The 19501-nt window shown below is 41.3% G+C and overlaps 1 protein-coding gene across 1 annotated transcript in view; it reads left to right on the top strand.

Moving 5' to 3' along the window:
- The window catches only part of ADCY5 (adenylate cyclase 5), a 203288-nt gene that overhangs the window by 122979 nt on the left and 60808 nt on the right, over positions 1–19501 (top strand). Inside the window, exon 3 of the mRNA XM_010221202.2 lies at positions 446–567. Within this exon, the coding sequence (XP_010219504.2) occupies positions 446–567 (122 nt within the window). The remainder of the gene's footprint in view (positions 1–445; positions 568–19501) is intronic.

Raw genomic sequence — 19501 nt, 5'->3', positions numbered from 1 at the left:
AAATGGTGCTGAAAGCATGTCTGGGTATTGGTCTTGGGGTGTTGTGTGAAGGAGAATTCCTGTTCATGGTGGAGACACTGTGTGCAAGGGGAGACCGTAAGGTGAGATTTAGCAGAGTCTTTTCAGGAATGTGAATATGCACTTTTCGGGTTGCATGGCATCTTCATTGGCAAGAATTAGCAGATATGAATCACAAGCCCAGTGTAACTAGGGTGAAAAATAATCGTTTTCCTTCTGAAATAGTCAAATTGTTATTTGGGGATGGAGGCAGCACCCCAGGTGCTTTCACAGGGGAACCAGCTGCTGGGTTTATGGCGACCATTTCTCTTGGTGGCATTCATCAGTCACCCAGGCCACGGTGGCCGCTCGGTCCTTGGCACGAGCCGGGCGTGCTTGTTAAGCCGGCAGCAGGTGTTTTAATTGCCTCATCTGTCTGACTCCACAGGAGCGGCTCCTGCTCTCCGTACTGCCTCGCCATGTTGCCATGGAGATGAAAGCTGACATTAATGCCAAGCAGGAAGATATGATGTTTCATAAGATCTACATCCAGAAGCACGACAATGTCAGGTAAGAACAACAGCCGGCCTCCCAGCTGCCGGGAGGAAGCACCTTCCCAACCCTTGGCACTTGACACCAAAGGAGGAAGATGGCAGCAACACATGATCTACAATAAGAGTGAAATCTTGAGTGTCACCAGCTGACTTTTGAAAGCTCGTTTGTAGGACAGGAGGAGGAGGATTGCCATGACTTTTTCCTTTGCTGTTTTCCTTTTTTTTTCTTTTTCTTTTTTCTTTTCTTTTTCTTTTCTGATCCCCACATAGTTGGGTTTAATTTGGGGAAGGCGATAGGTTTAGGTTTAGTTATTCTTTGAGAGTTACAAGCTCTCCTTTGATAAAGTGAATTAAAGATTGTCTGTGAAAGGGAAAAAGTAGTGCTTCAGTAGCTTGATATCTTTATATGCTGCTATTACAAAGGAAAGTTTAAGTTGATATCCACACCATTTACCTCTGCTGCAGAAACTGACCCCTTTACGATCTTCTATCTCTGTTAAGCCAGGAGCTGACACTGTTTAACAGCTCTAGAATATGCGAATCTATAAATACTTCTGCTGAGACAGAGGGACTAGGGAGATCAAGCTTCCCTCGTTTCCCTCCTCCTCATCCATGTCACACAAGATGCTTTCCTGTAAATTCCTTGCTTTTCTCTCTTCACATAGCATGAGTAAGCCAGTGAGTTATGTTTTCAGCTACTTGGTGCACAACAGGTAGAATTTGAAGAAGTGGATTTGTTACATCTCTAATATACTGTGTGCCACATAAGCTCCATTAGATGCTAAAGGAAATTCCCTTAAATTCACTTATATTTCTGAAGCACTTAAAGACTGTGACAAGCTGACATTTCCTTAGCTTTGAGGGTGGAGGGGAGGTGTACAAGCAGGAAAGTGCAAGGAGAGTGCTCACTCTTGAACGTAGAGTCTGACACCTAATTCACTGAAAGCAAGGCCAGCCTGTTTGCGGCCTTGGATGGACTTCAGATCAGCCCTCTGTCGTTTTGCTTTTGACTGAGTAGTCTGGTAACTGATAAAGAGTCACTAATCATATGGAAGACAAAAACATCAGATATAAAAGACTGTGACCATTCTGTGGTATAAAATAAAGGTGGTATATATACATAAGGTGATGAAGGTGACTGTTCTGGCAGTTGAGAAGAGCTCTTACGTGGTGCCCTCAGCAGGGTACGCACAATAGTAGAATAGATGTTTTCTGTCTTTATATCTTTTTCTTTCTGAAAGGTACTTAGCCTACTCAAGAAAGGTTTGTAAATCTTTCATGATAGATAGTGTTTGTGAATTCTCCTAATAGAGGAATTACTTTTCTCTGGTATCCAAAAGTCAACTTGACTTTTGGATAGAATGCAAGTGGTTGGAAATGACATGAGACTAATCAGTATAATATTATGTTCTTTCACACTGGATCCCATATTCCGTTATTTGCAGACTTCAAAGATGTGCAGTACAGTCGAATCTTAGTAAAGGTGATTGTCTCTGCAGGATGATGCTCTTTTGAAAGCAAAGTTTTGACTATATGACTGGTATAGTGATATAGACAATAATAATAAACAATTACCTAAGCTAAAAAATGAATACATTTAAAGGGAGAGAGGGAGCTGAGGTTATGATTATAATGTGGAAAAGTAACCTGAAGCTGATGCCTGTTAAAGAGACATGGGGATACCAGAAGATATATTTTTTAAAAAAGTATTTGTTATGCTTTTCAGTTTTGGATAGCAGGTAAAATGAAAGGTGGAGCATGTATACATAAATGAGGATTCTTTTTATGCAGCAGTCAGCTTTTTTGAATATAATGGATGACTAAGGGGAAGCTTGCAAACATATAATTTTCATATCTTGCCTATTCATTGAATACTATGAGCATTTGAATAATATGAGTATTTGCTCATATTATAATACTATAATAGATAACCTTCTGGAGCCTAAAAATAATTTTCACTCTCTACATCAGGGTGATGAGTAATTAGGATTGAGCCCTTGCAGATACCTGCAAGTCTACAATGAGAATGGAGACTGGGATTACAGCAGATCTCGCAAGGGGAAGCAGCTTAAATTGGATTTTCCTCAAGGTATGGACTTCGCTGTCCATGACTGCTAAGTCTTAAATCAAGCCCAGTGAGATCAGGGAAAAGGCTGGCAATCACTCCACTCAGCAGATGAGAAACAGGAATTAAATACTATATAAGGGTTAGAAGGCATGGAGGACCTGTATCTAGGGATCTGATGGTTGCTCACTGAGTAAAGTAAGGTGAAAAGGTGGAGGAATTTACCCCTTGGACTGTAGTTTGGAAAAGAGGCTTTGCTTTCAAAATATGCTAGCCTGTTTTGTATACCATTTCTGCAAACTCTGAAACATGTGGAGGTTATGACATGATTAATTAAGTGTTAGCTGACAGTGATTGATTGTAATGTGTAGATGTAGAGTTCTCAATAAACACAAAGCCCCTTAGAAAAAGGGGAATTAAAACTTGTTAATTGTAGCCTGACTGGCAGATCCCTTGAATACATGCTTTAACATCTCAAGAAGACTTAAATATACACATGGACTTGACATTTCACCAAGTTGGTTGTCTGTGTTATTCAGCATATGTATATATCTATGCATATATTCTTTTCTTTCCTTCTTTGCTTCTTTCTTTGTGTCTTTCTTTCTCCTTTCCACATTAGAGCTTTTTGTAGCCGTTACACATACGTACTGAGGGTAAAGCGAAAGTAACTTCGGAACATCTCCATATAGTTTAGGGAAATGAATAACTAAGTATGAACACTCGAAAAGGAAATGGGATTTGGAACAAATGACTCATTTCACACTAGGAGTTCAGCATGGAGCCTCTTCGTTTGCCTGGGTGCACTGAAACCCACTGGGAGTGGGAATTACTGCACATGATTTTAAAGAATTTATGTGCACCTGGAAGCACGCCGGTGGAGGGGGGTAGTGTCCCCATGATGTGGATTAATGACTTTGTTGAATGTAAGCAAGCAGGCTCTTTACCTTTCGTCGGGAATCACTCATGGGAAAGCTTCTGAGATTAGAGTGCTCCAAGCAATTTTGTTCTTTTTTTTTCCCCCTATTCAAAAATGTCATAAGATCTAAGTTTTTTATGAGCCAAAGGTTATTGTGTCAAGGCAATTGAGGAGCATGTTAAGCCAGTGCGAGGGTGCTGTGCCCAGCCATTGAATGTGGCTTCCTGTTGGTGATTTATGAGCGGGAGCGTTTCCTTCGCCGCGCACGGCAGCGGGAAGGGCTGTGTGTGCACAGAGGTGCCGGCTTCCCCTTGCCGGCTGCAACGAGCCCCTTCACCTGCTCTCCCAGCCCAGTTAACCCGAGCAGATTTGCAAATCCAAGGATAATGGATGAGGATTTTCAGTCACTGCTATTTTACATGTGTCAGGCTGCTGTCATGGTACCTTGTCTCCAAGGGCTTGGTGTCTCCCGAGTCCTGGGAGTGAGGTTACTCACAGATCTCACCAGCAGGATGGACGTTATGAACCTTGCTGACACTGGAGGTTTCAGTCCAGCCAAATTTAACTTTGGCCCTGTGACCTCTGGAGGCCGAGGAGCAGAGCTGGCTCACATGGCTTGTTTAGACGTTTTGTGGAAGAGGAGTGTTTCAGTAGATCCTGTTCCAGACAAGATTAAATATTTTAATTTTCAGGGATGATTGGGTCTGGGCTTTCGGGATACCTCTGATTTTAATTAAAAAAAAAAAGGAATAAAGAAAAAAAAACCCTAAACTACTCCAACAGCAGACTATGTTATTATAAAATTATTGTTGAAGGTATTGTGAGTTTTCTTCTCTTTTAAACTCAGAAGTCCTTAAATGGCCAGTTATGCCATGATATTCTTGAGTTTTGAGTTGCAATTAAAAATGCAGAAAAGATCTTCAACTGCTAGTACTAGCTCTATCTTTACAGACCTGATGCCATGATCCTTTAATAAGGGGCAGTTGTGGCATGATACTGCTAACTGCACTGCACTACTTTTAGAGGATGGGTGTATGGGTGTGTGGAAAAAAAACGGGGCTTTTATGCAAAAGCAAAGCGGTCTCTCTAACCTGAGTGGTTAGAACAATTTTTTGAACCTTATCAGGACTTCCTGGGAATGAGTTCGTAATCTCCTGCTTATTGTTATGGAAAATAAAGTTCAGAGACTGAATTATCCACAACGAAAATATAATTTCCTGTCTTTTTTTCACAGTGAAATTTATTTTAAGATTATGTTCTTCTAAAGAATTTGGAGTGATGGTGAAGCTAAGATGAAGAGGTCTGGGGTTAATGCACTCTGTTCAGATGTGATGAGCAGAACCCTTGAACACGGAAAGAAACCTCTTCTCTCCCTGATTTATTGACTGAGAATTAACTTTGACTGAAGCAGAATCTTAGAGCATGACTTGACCTTTCCCACATGTGTGTTTTAAATATAAAGTCTATTGTCAAATGCCATCAGGAAAGGAGTTCCCAAGACCATGCAAGTCATTTTGGGTAAACAACAAGGTGAATTATGTAACTAAATCAGCAGCCTTTATCATGAATGAGATTATGCCTGATAGACAAACCCTAAAATACACATAGATTGTACTGTTTATCTAAAATGCTTCCTAGGTGAAATGTGAAATGTGAAATGCTTTACATTACCACTGCTATTTATATCCCACTGCAGTGATAATGGCTTTAATGTTATCTAGGTTTGGCCAAATATAGTAATCTCAGCACTATAAAAGGATGTTTGAAGTCCTGGTGAAGGGATAAAGTTGGCTTTGTCATCTAAATTCCTTTGATGAACTGTTTCAAGCTTATTTTAGGGCCAGCATCCAAGCACAGTGAAAGTGACAGTTTCCTCTTTTCTGTACCTCGCATAATTCTCATGAATCATAGACTGAACAGTATTAACCTGATCTCATAGTTTTTTAAACATCTTGGCAACTTGAAGTAAACCATTTGTAGGAATAAAGCAGTAGGATCTATTTGCTCTCAGCTTTGCAAGTGAAAAACATGTTTAACTAGTTTTCTGATGTAATTTAGCTCTAGCACCAAAATTTCTCCCTTTAAATGTGACTCTTTGACACCACATGTACAGCAAGTTGCTGCCCTTTTTCTGAGTGTTAGGATATTAAGACCAGCCGTGCTGACTTAACCTCTCCCTGCCTTATAGATACTGTGATGCTTAATTAGTTGTTTATGAAGTGTGTTAAATTCCTAGATTGCAAGATGCAGTGCAGCTGCGTGTTGTGGTTTGTCAGTGTTTCAAGTAAGCAACCATTTATTTCCCTCCTTCTTCCTTTGCCCCTGCACCCAGGACATCCAGTTTTGGTATTTCTTGGGGTTAAAGGAGTTGCCAATGCAAGATGCAAAGCTGGGCTCTCATTGCAGCTAGCAGGGGAGCTCCCAGGACAAAGTTGTACCTGGCACGTCAGTGCCACAGCTTGCCAAATCCACATGCTGCTAATGGTATATTCTTGTTGGTGAATATAGGCTTGGAACTGCTTGGTTCCGGCTTGCAAATTGTTCCTTGCCTTTTGGCATGCTGAAGGAGTTCAGAGTCCATCATCATCATCATCTGTGCAGCACAGGTCATACAGGGGGGATGCTGTCTTGTGTCCTTCTGCCAATAGGCTGGTCTGGGTTTTGTTTTCATGAGAGGTCATTGAAACTAAGCAGGAACCAGCTTAATTTTATCCTTTTTTATAAATAAAACTGTGGAATAGTATACATAAATGTATGATGGCTCTTTCCTGGATGTTTTCAAAGATTCCAAGACTAATCTGTTGTCTTAGCCCAAGTTTATGTAGCTTGAATTTGTATGGAAAGCCTTGTCACTGGGGAAGGGTGGCTCAACTAACTGCTTTAAATATTTCCTCCATGATCCACCCCCTTCCTTGCCTTCTTTTCTTTACTAGGAGGGAATAAAAAATGATGGTTTGTGTTAGGAGATGAGGAAGATTTGTATTAAGGAGGAAGCTGAAAAGCCAGTTTTATGCATCTCTTGCTTAGTGCCAGTGCTCTTCCTGCTGATCAGGGAGCTTCATTTTCCTCCTGTACTCCTTTATTTCCTAAATATGTTCGTATTTAGGCAGGCTATTTCTTTGCATTGTGTCCTAGCAAGACCTCTGGCTGGTTTGGTTGTTGAAGGTCTGCGCTGATGCGCAGCAGAAAGCAATTTCTGCAGGTGTGCAGGGGGAGTCTGTGCATTTTGCATGGATTTAGTGCAAGTAATTGTCATGAGTCCTGACTTAGGCTGTAGGCTGAGAAGAGTGGGAAGGAGAAAAATGAACAACCTTCCTGTGCCTTTTCCCTGCAATGATGACCACAGTGAATTTTACTTTTTCAGGAACTCTTGTGTCTCCCTGTCAAGAAGCAGCTCCTAGATATCTAACTTGTATCTGCCTGGAATGAATCTTAGCTTTTTAATTTTCCAGAAATACTGACTTTTTTTTATGTCAAGCTATGTTTCACCCCTGGGTGAAGATAAATTACTCTTCAATTACCACATCACCTGAATCATCCTAGCTATTGTTGTTTTTGTGAGGAAAATCAGTGTCTTTGGGGAAAAGATATTCAAGCTAAAGTATGCGTATAAAGAAATTGGTTTATTTTACAGTAGTTGTGGCACCTGAGCTTGGCCTCAAAGCCATGCAGTAAGCTTGGATCCTAATATTAAAGGGGATATCTCAGCCACAAAGCACTCCCTGTTTCAATATGGGTTTCTTCATGGTTCATTCTTGAAAAACTCTAAGCCAAAGGGCAGGTGTATATATTTTTTCCAGTCTGCTTCTTTGAGTATATGCACAGCACCCGTTAGGAAGAACAGACGCATGGCAACTTCTCTAAATGTTCATCTACAGGTCTTTTCTCTTTGAACTGGGAATATACTGTGACCTTGGTTCCTGCTGGGAACTCCTGGTGTCCTCAGGGCAATGAGAGTGTCTTGTACCCTCCGAAGAACAAAGCAGATAAATAACGGGCTGCGAGGCACCCTGCTTTACTTCAACATGTATGCTGTGATAAGGAGAACATCCCAGAAGGGCCAGGTGGCTGCAGATCTGCAACCCCGGCGGGCCAGCAGCAATTAGGCAGGGCCCGTGATGTATAATTCACACCCTGCTCTTCGGAGTTTACACAAGGGTCTGTGAAGTTCACAGGGTGATGGATTGCAGAGCGTTAGATGTTTTAATGATGAAACACTAGGAATAGTAATTTGGAGAGAATAAAGAAGATGCCTGCTGAAGTTTACAGAGCGGTATTTTGGCTCTTTTGGAGTCCCTCCCTTCCCCCCCTCCCCCTTTTTTTTTCAATAGTGCTAGAAATAAATTAAATCTGCAAATAAGGAAGGTCTCACTGCTAATTGGCCTGATAGTAAAAACAGATAAGTATCAAATGGTGTTTATTGAACAAATCAACCTCTAGTATCCTCTATTCTGGAGTAACTTTGTGGGGAAAAAAATGAGTCATCTCTGAGTACAACTTTACTTTTCTAAGAACTTGCTGAAAGTTAACCAATTACTCTGTCATGTCATTAACATGCAAAATGGTTTTAGAACACTGAGTTTATGTAATACTTGAAAAGATTCTTATTAAAATCATCCTACCTTTTTGCTTCCTCCTTAGGCTATAATGACTGAAATGCAAAAAATCATTTAAACTTTTTATTCTATAATGCATTGAGCTGTGCAGAACTATTTAAGCCACTGTCTTTACAGAAGCTGTAAAAAAACAGCACAGTTTTAGATGGGAATGAATTAACTTCCCTAGTCTTAAACTATATTTATATCCCTCAACAATTGTTGCTAATGGGTACATGTGTTCTTACTGGTTTATATATAATTTTGAGTCAGCAAAGATGATGAAGAAGAGGCAAGAGATGAAACCAATTAGTAAAGAGGAGCTCTTGGGAAGCCCGGTATCCTGTGTCTCTGTCTTTCCTGTTGATTTTCTCATCTCTAACAGTGTGTTTGTGTTACAACAAGCAACAAAAAGACTGCATCAAAGAAGAAAGGGGGAAGAAAAGATTAAAAAAATTCCAGCGCACACACTGCTGGCAGGTCATTGGCCTTGTGGAATGATGGATGTGCTCTGTTTAGAAAATTGAGATTTGCCTTGGCCCATTTTGTTACAATTGTAAAAGCATGCAATTATATGATGGGAATAAGGTTATATGGGACCGTGTCAATTCCGAAGACTTGAATGCTTACAGACATTTTTAAGAAACTGTGGAGAAGGACACGTGCCAGCTCTGCTTGGTCTGTGTGTCTGTCAGCAAAGCCTTCTTTCCTAGGGCTGTGTTGCAGAGAAGCACAACTTGGCAGCCACGTAAAGAGGGAGGCTGAATGTGTGAGGAGGCCACAGGCAATGACTGCAGCAAAATGCTATAGGCTGTTGATCCACCACGTCACTTCATTGGCTTGGTTTTGTTGTTGTTGTTTTGGGGTGTTTTATAACTTTAACAGGAATTCTGTGCATGGTCTGTCACTTCATTGGCTTGGTTTTGTTGTTGTTGTTTTGGGGTGTTTTATAACTTTTAACAGGAATTCTGTGCACGATCTGATAATACGCTGGCACTATTTTGCACTCTTCGTGGGGAATGTGTTGCTAATAGGACGTTACTAGGACAACCTTAGTTCTTCTGACAACCACTTAATTTCTCATATCTCCAAGGCAGACCCGTAAGTGCTGAATGTGGTGGCAAGTTGGAGAGATGCTTTATAACATCTTTGCAACATGGAGGAGATGAGCTGTACGTCCAAGAGCTGATAGGATATTTGTGTAGCAAGGAGGTAGGCATAAGGGACGGGGAAGACTAGAAAACCTGTGAAAGCAAAGAGCAAATAGAGTGATTGTTAGCAATAACTGGGGGGAAAGGAGGACAGAAAACAGACATGCTTTCTTTACACAGATGATGGTTACGTGCCTGCGCAGTTGTGCTGACGAGCCCCTTGTCTGGGAGCTTGCACACCAGTGCCCTGCTGCTTTCTGCAGTGGTTGTTTCCAAAGAATGAGCTAATAAGAATCAATTTGCAGAACAAAGTGGACGAAACTTTGGCTTCTGCTCAGGGGAACTTGAGCAATTCTAGCTATAGATCAGACTTCAACAGGAGCCAAATGTTGATCTATGAAAGTGTAATTATTCTGTTTCATTTGGAACCTTTTGTTCTGGATTAAATTCAAAACTACCGTAAGCCCCATTATAAGATTCTTTTTCTTTCCAGCCAAGAGGAAAAGAGGCCTTTTGAGTTAATAACTCTACTTTGTTTTAATTAAAAATGAGGAAAAAAACACTTTCCTTGCCTTTCTGTAAGAATCTTCCCTTCTGCAACATAGCAGCCAGCAGGCTGCGGCTTAGGATAATCAGTCTGGCTTTGAGACCGCGTTACATGAGGGAATATAAGTGGTGAGTAAAGTGATATTCTATTTGTAAGATACGGTACTGATTGTCATTTTCAACTACAAGCTGAATAAATTTTTGGTATTGAAATTGGAAGCGATTGCAGGTTTCTTGCAAAGCCCACAAAGTCTGAAATTGGAGATGTGAGTTACTTGCTAAAGCTGCTTTTGCTTGGAAGCTTGTAAAGAGCAGAAAGAGGAAATTGGAAATAGAATATTCTCTGGATGTGTCAAGAGAATGAAAAGAAGAGAAAAAATAGTGTTGGAGCATCCTACAAATGTATAAAACTAAAGAAGCGTTTAAGGATGAAATAAGTGATTTGAAGGGTACATATGAGTTTAAGAACAGCATAGGAGGGTGGTGGCTCGCCCACTATGAAATAGATAGTTCTGTTTGTTAAGAACCACCCATATGCCTGAATAACACTAGCTTTGTAATCATTTATTAGACCATGGTATTTCACTTCAATGTGTACATTCACTGGTTTATGTATATCTTTTTTTGTGTGTCTTTTTAGGTTATTTCTAAAACATTTCTAGGGGAAGAGCATCCTAGTGATCTGCTCTGTAAAACTGTGAAAAGCTGTGTTTGTCTGATCTGTCATATCTTGCTGTTTTTAATTTTTCCATTGATGCATGAGATACAGCATTATTGCATTACAAATAACTACCAAATTCTAAGTCCAATTATAAGTTGCAAAAGGAGCGCTGCTGGCAAACACTTCCATGCACTTTTAACACCTTTTAGCTTGCAAATCCTTGTTTGAATATTCACTGCTACAAGTGAACCTGCACAGGAGGAAGGTAGGGCAGGGAAAAGAGAGGTTGAGACAGACAGTGATTTGTTTAATTTGACCAGCTAAAGAGGCTGATTAGAGCTTGGAAATTCTTGGCTCCCATGACAAACCCATCCCAATAACGAGACCACGGAGGCTCTGGCTGCGCTGCACAGGGATCATGCAGAACTAACAAGCAGGCAGCATGCAAACCGCACTCGCTGCGCTGGGCATTTCTGGGGATTGCAGGCTCCATCTGCAGAGGGAATGAGCTTTAAATTTCAGCTGGGCAGCCATGCCAGACTGACGTCTTCATTTCTTTTCCTCACTAAAATGAACAACCAGCGAAACGAATTAATTCACTTAACTTTGGAGGTGACAGAAAGTACAACACAAAAGCAGGTAAGCTGTGAGGAGGCACAGCTGACGATGCATGCATGTCTTCTCACCTGGACGTATGGAGGCTAGACCCACTTACTTAAGACACTGGTTATCCACATTCAGCTTTCGCCTGTGCTAGAGGGCATTTAAGTCCTCATCTCCTAGGGTCTAGAAGAGGTCCTAACTAAATAAGGTGTCCTCCTGCTCTTTTGTTAATTCTGTTTTGCTTTTTGTATAAAAGAATGTAACCCTGGAGCAGCAGCTGGGATCCCGCTGGCCATGTCGCAGAGCATAAGCAGCAGCACAGAGAAAGCCGCTTGCTGCCTCGGCCTCGCATTAATCTGAGTATTTTATACATCATGAGCAGCTGCAACATGAGGTCCTGAGTGCACCCCTTTTCCCAGTCCAAAATAGCCTGTTGTCCAGTTCGGGCTGGATTCAAGCAGAGGGAAGATCAAAGCTGTGTTTTCTTCTCAGGCAGCAGCCCTAAGAGACAGTTTCCTTGCTTGCCTTTTCTTCCCCTTTCTGCATAGTTGGCATTTACAGAATACTAGAGAATAAAGGATGTAAGTATGTAAGTATAAGATGTAAGTATGAAGGATGTGTGTATATTTTTCTGTTCCTTAAAGATGCAGTTTTTTTTGTGACATGCCTCCGGTATTTAGCTGACCAGTCTCTGCAAGACTCCTTGCAGAGACAGGCTAGAGTCCTGTAGCAGGCAGCATAAATTTGGCAGAGATGTGCTTAAATACTGGACTCGCATCCTCTTCTGTTGTAGATGCTGACTTATTTGAGCTCTGTCTGATTTGTTAATGCACAGAAATAACTAGTCAAGTATTCCTGTAAGATTCTATGAGACTGATATAAACTGCAGTTGTGTCTATCAACTGCAGTGAAAATTAATCAGCTGGGTTTTCTAGCATACATAGTCCTTGAATAACCATGGTATGTATGAAGTACTAAGGAAAGGCAGAGGCCATTGCGATTCTGGGGACCATTTGCTTTCACATTAGTCCGCTGTTAACTTTTTCTGGTTCTTTTTGTAAAGATGCTGTTGACTGGCTGTTGTCAGCAGCATTTTTTTTCAGTTGCGTAAGGCCTGGGAAAACGGGCTCTCTCTGACTCCTCCACAGTGAATGGCTTTCAAGTTAAGCCATGGCTGCAGCTATTGTGCTCTAGCTGTGACACTATAAATAAAGTTATTAACATCAATATGTAAATGGCTTTCTATTTTGGTTCTCTGTATTGTCTGTAAAATCTAGGGCAGTTATTCAGTAAGAATCATCTGCTGTTTAGCACAGAGCCTACCAGCATTTGATGCTGTGTGGGCTGCTCAGGCTTTTTTTTCTTTCTTTCTTTGCCTTGGCTCTTAGGATCCAGCTCTTTTGCCACTTTCTTGTGGTCTGTAAGAAATAGCCTGGCTGTGCTAAGCATTTTCAGGCTTCCGGAGAGTGGCTTAGTACTTCAAAATAGCGAATCATCTCTTGATATCTGAACTATAAGAGCATTAAAAGCAGCTACACAAACACTAAACTGCACAGCTGCTATTTGCCTTAGCGTGCAGCTTGCAGATTCCAGTTTGTTCCAAGAGCTTTACGGTTCCTGTTTTGTGTGCTCCGCTTCCTTCCTCTCCCCTTGCCATCCCTCTGGAACTGCCTGGCAGCCTTGGGCCATGTTCATGCTGGTAATTAGAGTAGTTACAAGTGATACAGCTAGCTCCCTGAGGGATGGCACAGACATACTGAATTAGACCTCCAGATGTATATATGCATATACATATGCATAAATGCATATATGTATTTTTATACATGTATATGTAGGTATACATCACTTTGTTAACATTTTAATATGGTCATGAGTATTCCTGTTTTAAAGAGCAAGTTATTCTAATCCAAGGCATCTGTTTAGAAACCTGACAGCATGTATGCTTGGGACAGGACCTGTAGTGCTGTGATGGCTTTAGACCAAATTTCAAGTGCAAGTGAGAGATTGCTGAGCAAAGACCTACATGCTGCACTTTTATGTGTCACATAAGACCGTTTATTCCAACTTCTGCTCTGCCAGTGTATATCAACCTGCCCTCCCTGAATCCCCTCCAGAGAGCATCCTGGCCAGTTTGTCCTGTGACTCATTAGCTGCAGTTTTAGTGCCAGCTGTGTTATTCCAGAGATGGGCACTCGTCCCCTGCAGCAGGTAATGCCGTCTCCTGCAGCTTAGCAAAAGGCAACTGTGGCACTAACACACTAGCAAGTGTGGGTCTAATTTCATTCCTTGCTTGAAGTTGCACTTAGTTTTATTATGTGTACAGTAGAGGAATGCATAGCGGTGTTTTAAAGCTGTGACACCTGCTCTTGTCAGAGCTGAGCTCATCCTTTCAAATGCCAGGCACTTTGTTTCATTTTCTATAATTAATCTTCAAACTAAAATTACTGCTTCAGTAGAGGCTTACAAGGTGAGCTGAAATGGGCTAGACTGTTTTTGCATAGGTAGAAAGGTCTAATATTCTAACTTTTATTTTTATGGTCTGAAATACATTAATCTCTAAGTTGCCTTACAAATTCATGCCAGACTCTTTTTATTGATAATAGTGCAGTGACAAACTAACAACTGTTTGCAGGAGTTTCATTTGGAGACTATATTTTGCAAACATTGAGAGGAGCAGGCAAATGGCTTAGTGAAATATCTTAATGCATTAGCACAGAAATGAAATTTTCCAATGGAGCATGCAAGAAAAAGCTATTTCTTTATATGCAGATCTATTATTCTAGTGATGGCAATTACAGTAATTCTCTTGAAATCAAGATAAAATTATATGCTTTCTTCATTATGAGAAGAAACCATTGATTGCAGAAACCGGGGGAGATGCAGTGAGAAGTTAGAAACACATCTGCAGTGAGCAGACCTGCCTTGCCACGCTCCCTGCATCTACAGGCCATTTTGTGCACATGTTCCCTGGGTTGATGAGGCCAGGAACCAGATCCTACGGCGCCGTAGTTCTCCCACATGGCTTGGAGCCCCTTCTATCTTCTTTACTTGCCACACTGCTCCCTCTGTAAAATAGAGCCTTGCATTCATAGTGCCCATGGTGTGTGAAAAGATTTGTAGGGTGCTTGCTCATTGTGTAAATGGACTCAGGTTTGTTTTCTCTGCACAAACTTTCTCCTAAGGGTGTTTGAGGTTTGACACACACATTTAGTGCCAAGCTTTCTAACCAAGTTGTAATATGCAGTATGTCATGCTTTTTGTGCCATGGCTTGTTTTTTTATTTTTCTACCGAGTGGGCCACTCACTCTAGGTTTGTTTTCTCTTTGCATATTCAAAATACTTTTTAATATTTCCTCACTTTAGCCATTTACCAATGCTGTTTTACCTGAAGACTTACTTGCTCTGAGAAGCTAGAGACGCCCTGGCCAATTTTATTTTATAAAAAAAGAAATTGCAGGCAGAGACAGCTAAGTAGCTGATCGAAAAGTGGAGTGATAGGCTGTCCAAAGTTAGATTTGTGGTGCTGGATAGTTTAGCCAGCATAATGGAAACAAAAGTGGTGCAAAGATTTTCTGATATTGCAGTATATAATCTGAACGCCATAAAGTAGATTTAACACTATTTAAATATCTATGCCAAGTTTTTCGAATATCAGGTGGTTAGGGTTAAATAGAAAATTATATGCATACAATATAGTATAAATGCATGGAGTGCAATATTCCCTGTTATAAGATAATCTCTACATAGAAATACTCAGTGAGTTTACCAATACTGCTTTCTAAGTGCAAATGGTTTTACTGCTGTTATTGATTATACAGTATTTCATTATAGTTACAGTATTTTTCCATGACAGCCTGAGTTTTCTGTGTTCCTAGAGAAATGCAGATATATATCACTTCGGTTGTCATTGATCAGATGAGATTCTATGGTAGGCCCCTAAAAAGGAAACCAAAACCTCCAAGTTAAATTGTAGCCCCTGTAGAGCTGAGATAACTTTGCTCGGGACTTCTGTGTATCTTGTAGTTACTGGTTATTAATGAATGGAATATTAATGAAATGTGCAATACCTAGAGAGCATGAGTTCAATTTCCTGCAGGAATTTTTCCTTCTCATTTCATTCTGAAATTAAGGCAAATTCCCCTTCCTATTGAAAATTAAGCATGCTATTATTATAGTTATTGTCAGGTTACTTTACTAACTAAGAGCAAGTTGATCCCCCAACTAATGAGCAATACCATTTTATTTGGACAGCTATTTCACCATTCAGAATAATGAAAGAAGATGCCTTAACTTTGAGGCTCATTTCTATTGACATGGCATTAATATGCCTTAGAAAATGAGCCTTTGATAGTTGTGGCATATATTCCTTCTGTTCTATATTCTGTGGGTCCGTTTCTGCTTCCAGTTTCACCAGTGTAATTTTAAAAACTGAAGCATTTGATTAAATATAAATACAAAAATGAGAAGGCAGGGGATTAACTAGCCTTTTGGCTTTTCCAAAAAGGGGCAGTCAGAATCAGGCGCCTATTCTGCACTGATGAATTGTCACCATAAGTGGCCACTTGCTATGATTAATATAGTTAAGTTCCTAAACATGAGTGGTAGGTATCTGTCTGTGCTGAACTTGTCCGTTTTCAACTTCTCTGTGAAACATTCTGCATATTTTGGTTCATTTGTATATGCCCTAGTCTCTTCCTTTGGGAAAACTAGGTAACTCTAGGAAAGGCATAGTTGAACTTCAAGGTTATGACATGTCTATACTAATGCAATTAGTATACTGAAAGAGACCCTGACTTAAAGAACTTGAAAAGTAAATAAATGACAAAAGGAGAGGACACTGGGGGTACTAGTGGTGGGAGCGAGCAAGAGGTAAGATTAGATTGAAATGACCACGGCATGCAGAATGACTCCAGGAGCATAACAGTACTGTTGTTTGATTAATTATCCATGATATAGCCTGAATGTGCTTTGAATAGGAGCGAGAAGCATGTTTTCTTTTCATCATAAGGGACAAAGATCTGGACAATATATAGCAGAAAGCATCTCCAACTTGATTAGATGGCATTTACTGAATCTCTTCCTCTTGTGCTTCACTCAATGTTTCAAGATAGAAGCATGAAACTGTTAACTGCCCATGCCAAAATTTGAAAGTCCATTACCTTCCCTGATAGGTGATTTTTGGCACAGGTCATCCTTTATTTAATATTTAAGTTTGGTGTTGTTTCTCATTTCTATAGCATTGCTTTCATGGCTTCGGAGACTTTTGCAGCAGTCCTCCCAAAACCAGGCAAAAAGGAATAACTCCAGCCTCTTATAACCATAGTGCTAATAGATAAACCCCTTGCTGGAGAGTTCTGTTAGCTCTGACTTTATTCTTGTTGGATTTTGGTGAGCTTTTGAGCAAAGATTGCACTAAAGCCAAAAGAGTCACTGCAAGAACATTTACAGCAAAATCACACTTGAAGTTTGAAAACTAGGAATTGCCATGACTTACCCACTTCGGTTTATATGTTGTTTGGAATTCCAGGCTTGTAGAACAAATGAATCTGAAGTTTATTTTGGTGTGGGTTGAACCTGCTCCAGTTTGGGTGAGCAAACATGCCACAAGTCCTGTGCACTGGTCAGGCAGGCCAAGGTGAGCCCGGCCCAACTGGGAGCAAAGACACAGAGTCATGGTTAATGCAGCTCAGAAACGGAGCTAATATATCCTGCTCTCAGCATGGCTACCTGCACAGACTGGCCCTTGATAGCAAAGCTATGCAGTAGGTAGGGCTCCCTTACACCTTTCTGCAAAACGCCCTGCCTGTCTTAGACTTTGTCTTCCCAAACTGCCTTTGAGCTGGAATAGATTTGGCACCCTTCTCATTTATGTCCTTTTTTTTTTTTTGTCTCTGACCTAAATGACTGGAAAATTTTTTCATATTCCCATCAGTTTCTTCTTAGATACATGATAAAAGCCTGAATTTGCTCTTTCTTAATAACCCCAAATCTCATTTAGACTGTTTGGATTTCTATTTTATGTTTAGCAGACAGTGACATCTAATTTGGCTTCTGACGATAGAGTAATAAAAATGGAGTAATAAAATTCCTTCCACTCATCTCAAAGATACCTATAATGTGCTACACGTATAGTTTGGCTAGTAGCCACTGAATTTCTTACTTTATTTGTTTTGCCTTCCTCAAATAGTTTTTCTTTCCAAAAGGCTATTTATTACTCCTGTTTCCAGTGAAGAATCAAATTGGTTGAAGATAGCCCACTGAAATAGGAAAAGCCTTTAACTCAAGATGTTTAGAGGGAGAGGGAAGCACATTTTTCATATTTAAGATAAAAAAATAAGTACTGTTGCTGCCTTGCTGTAAGCCAGCTCTGGTATTTGGGGTTTCTGCTCAATGCTTGTACCCTGCAAACCCACCAAGGTCATAAGAAAATAAGTGTTCCCTGTTACGATTAGTGCAGTCTTGCCCTTCGGGTTGGTTATCTCACGATCTTAAATTCTTCTTGTTTCTTGTATTGATAGTGAAAGACAGACCACCAGCGTCGAGATGAAGAGCACTGGGTATGGAGGAAAACGCAGCACCATTTTTCACACGGGTTTTGGGAGTGCCAGGAGGGTTTCAGGCCCACACCTGGGCATTCCCAGAAGCGAATTACTGAAGCAGGGAGAGCTGAACTCTCAGATGCTGAGAGTTTCTGCTGCGTATGTTTGCTTCCATCTGTGTCCCCCAGGCAGTTCTGACCTCCCTCCGTAACGCTTGTGTAAGAGCAAGCACGGGGGAATCAAGTAAACGTCGAGTACTGCGGTCTGTGTCTCTGCAAGGAGGGCAGCTTTTGTTAGCGGTGCTGTGGATGGCAGGCTGCACATTGTCATGCCCGGCTGCGGGAACCATCTGGTCTCCTGCTTTTAGGTCAGTTCTTACGTTGTCACCAAATTACAGTTGGTATGCTCTTGCAGGGTGCCCCTCCTTTTGAATATGGGACATGTTGTTGCTTTTCATTTTGGGCTGTTTGGGAAAAGGGACAGGGGGCTTTCCGTCTCTCGCTATGAAGAACAAGGTGAGAGCACGACTGCTCCTAAACCGGGGCTGCATCACTGTGTGCGTCCGAGTCCAGCTGCCCGAGGGGGAGCTCTGCCAGCCGATGTGTCACCGAAGTGCTGGAGCTCATTCAAAACAATAGGTGATTTCCAGAAGTAAACGGATCTTCTGCAAAATGACCATATAAGTTTAGGAAAGTTTAGGAGTTTAGCTTTTCACTTTTATTTTTTTTTCTCCCATGCAGTTAAAGGAAATAATTTAACCTCAGTTATGTCTAGCGTCTTGCTGCTCTGGAGAACACTTTTTTTTTTTTTTTTTTTTTTTTTTTTTTTTTTTTACAAAGACTAAGGTCAAGACATTAGCTTGTCGTGTACATCCCTAGAGAGCAAAGCTGACGTGCTGCAAGGACCTGAGTTAATCTGGGCCTAGCTGGCAGCCTCCACTGGGCCAGTCAGCCTGGTGTGATCTCTGCAGGCCAGCTTTCCTCCACAGATGGGCTTTGCTGTCCTGGTTTGGGGTCGTGCTGCTGTACCCACGCATACGATTCCTGTGAGCCACTGCTGGAAACTTGTTCTCCTCTTGTTTGGTTTGTTCCTTTGTCGTTGCTGTTATTAAATTCCAGGGGGAAAAAATGCATGGCAAGAGTCTCACTTTGTGACTGTGGGAACTGGCATCCTTCCTGTGTTCAGGATGGGTGCACAGGGAGAGCAGGCTGCCTTGCACGGGTGTCGCTGCCTCATGGTAATCCCCAAATTTTCCTTCTAGGAAACAAACTGAGTGTATCCTCATGCCACCTCTGGTTCCTTGCAGTTGAATTTAGCACTATGTTTACATCACTCGAGTGTAAGCTGGACAGTAACTCCAGGGCTCCCACTGCTGGCTGGGAGCTGTCTGTTAAAGTCCAGGTGTGAGAAGAGGTGTGTTTAACAAACTGCTCTGGAAAACCCAAGCATATGTTACAGGCCCTAACCTTTCAACTGGAAGTTTTGTTGCATCCATGTTAGTCCATCCTTCTTTTTCCTTCCTTGTTCCTAGTAGCACTCAATAATATGCAAACCCCTAGCAGTGGGTGGTGCTACAAAGTGACAGCAACACTGTGAGTAACTGTCCTTGCCAATTAGCCCAGTAAAGTTATTGACATGGGCACAGCGTGTCCACAGCAAAGGACCTTCTCGTTACACCTTTGCTCCGGAATGCAAATTAGTGAGCACCCACTTGGTGCCCAGTGATTATTTAATTCTGCCACATGAACTTTCTCTTCCCTTGTCCAGTGCCATTTGTCACCGTACAACACTGTGGCTTCAGTTCGCATGCAGGCAGATGCACTTTGCTGCTTTTGCAAGTCATGAATCTCGCTGCGCCTGGGGTTTCGCTC

Source organism: Tinamus guttatus, unplaced genomic scaffold (genome assembly GCF_059628265.1).
Source record: "Tinamus guttatus ecotype Peru unplaced genomic scaffold, ASM5962826v1 Tinamus_guttatus_pri_ptg000060l, whole genome shotgun sequence".
Taxonomy (NCBI): Eukaryota; Metazoa; Chordata; class Aves; order Tinamiformes; family Tinamidae; genus Tinamus; species Tinamus guttatus.
This window is presented reverse-complemented; position numbering and strand designations above follow the sequence as displayed.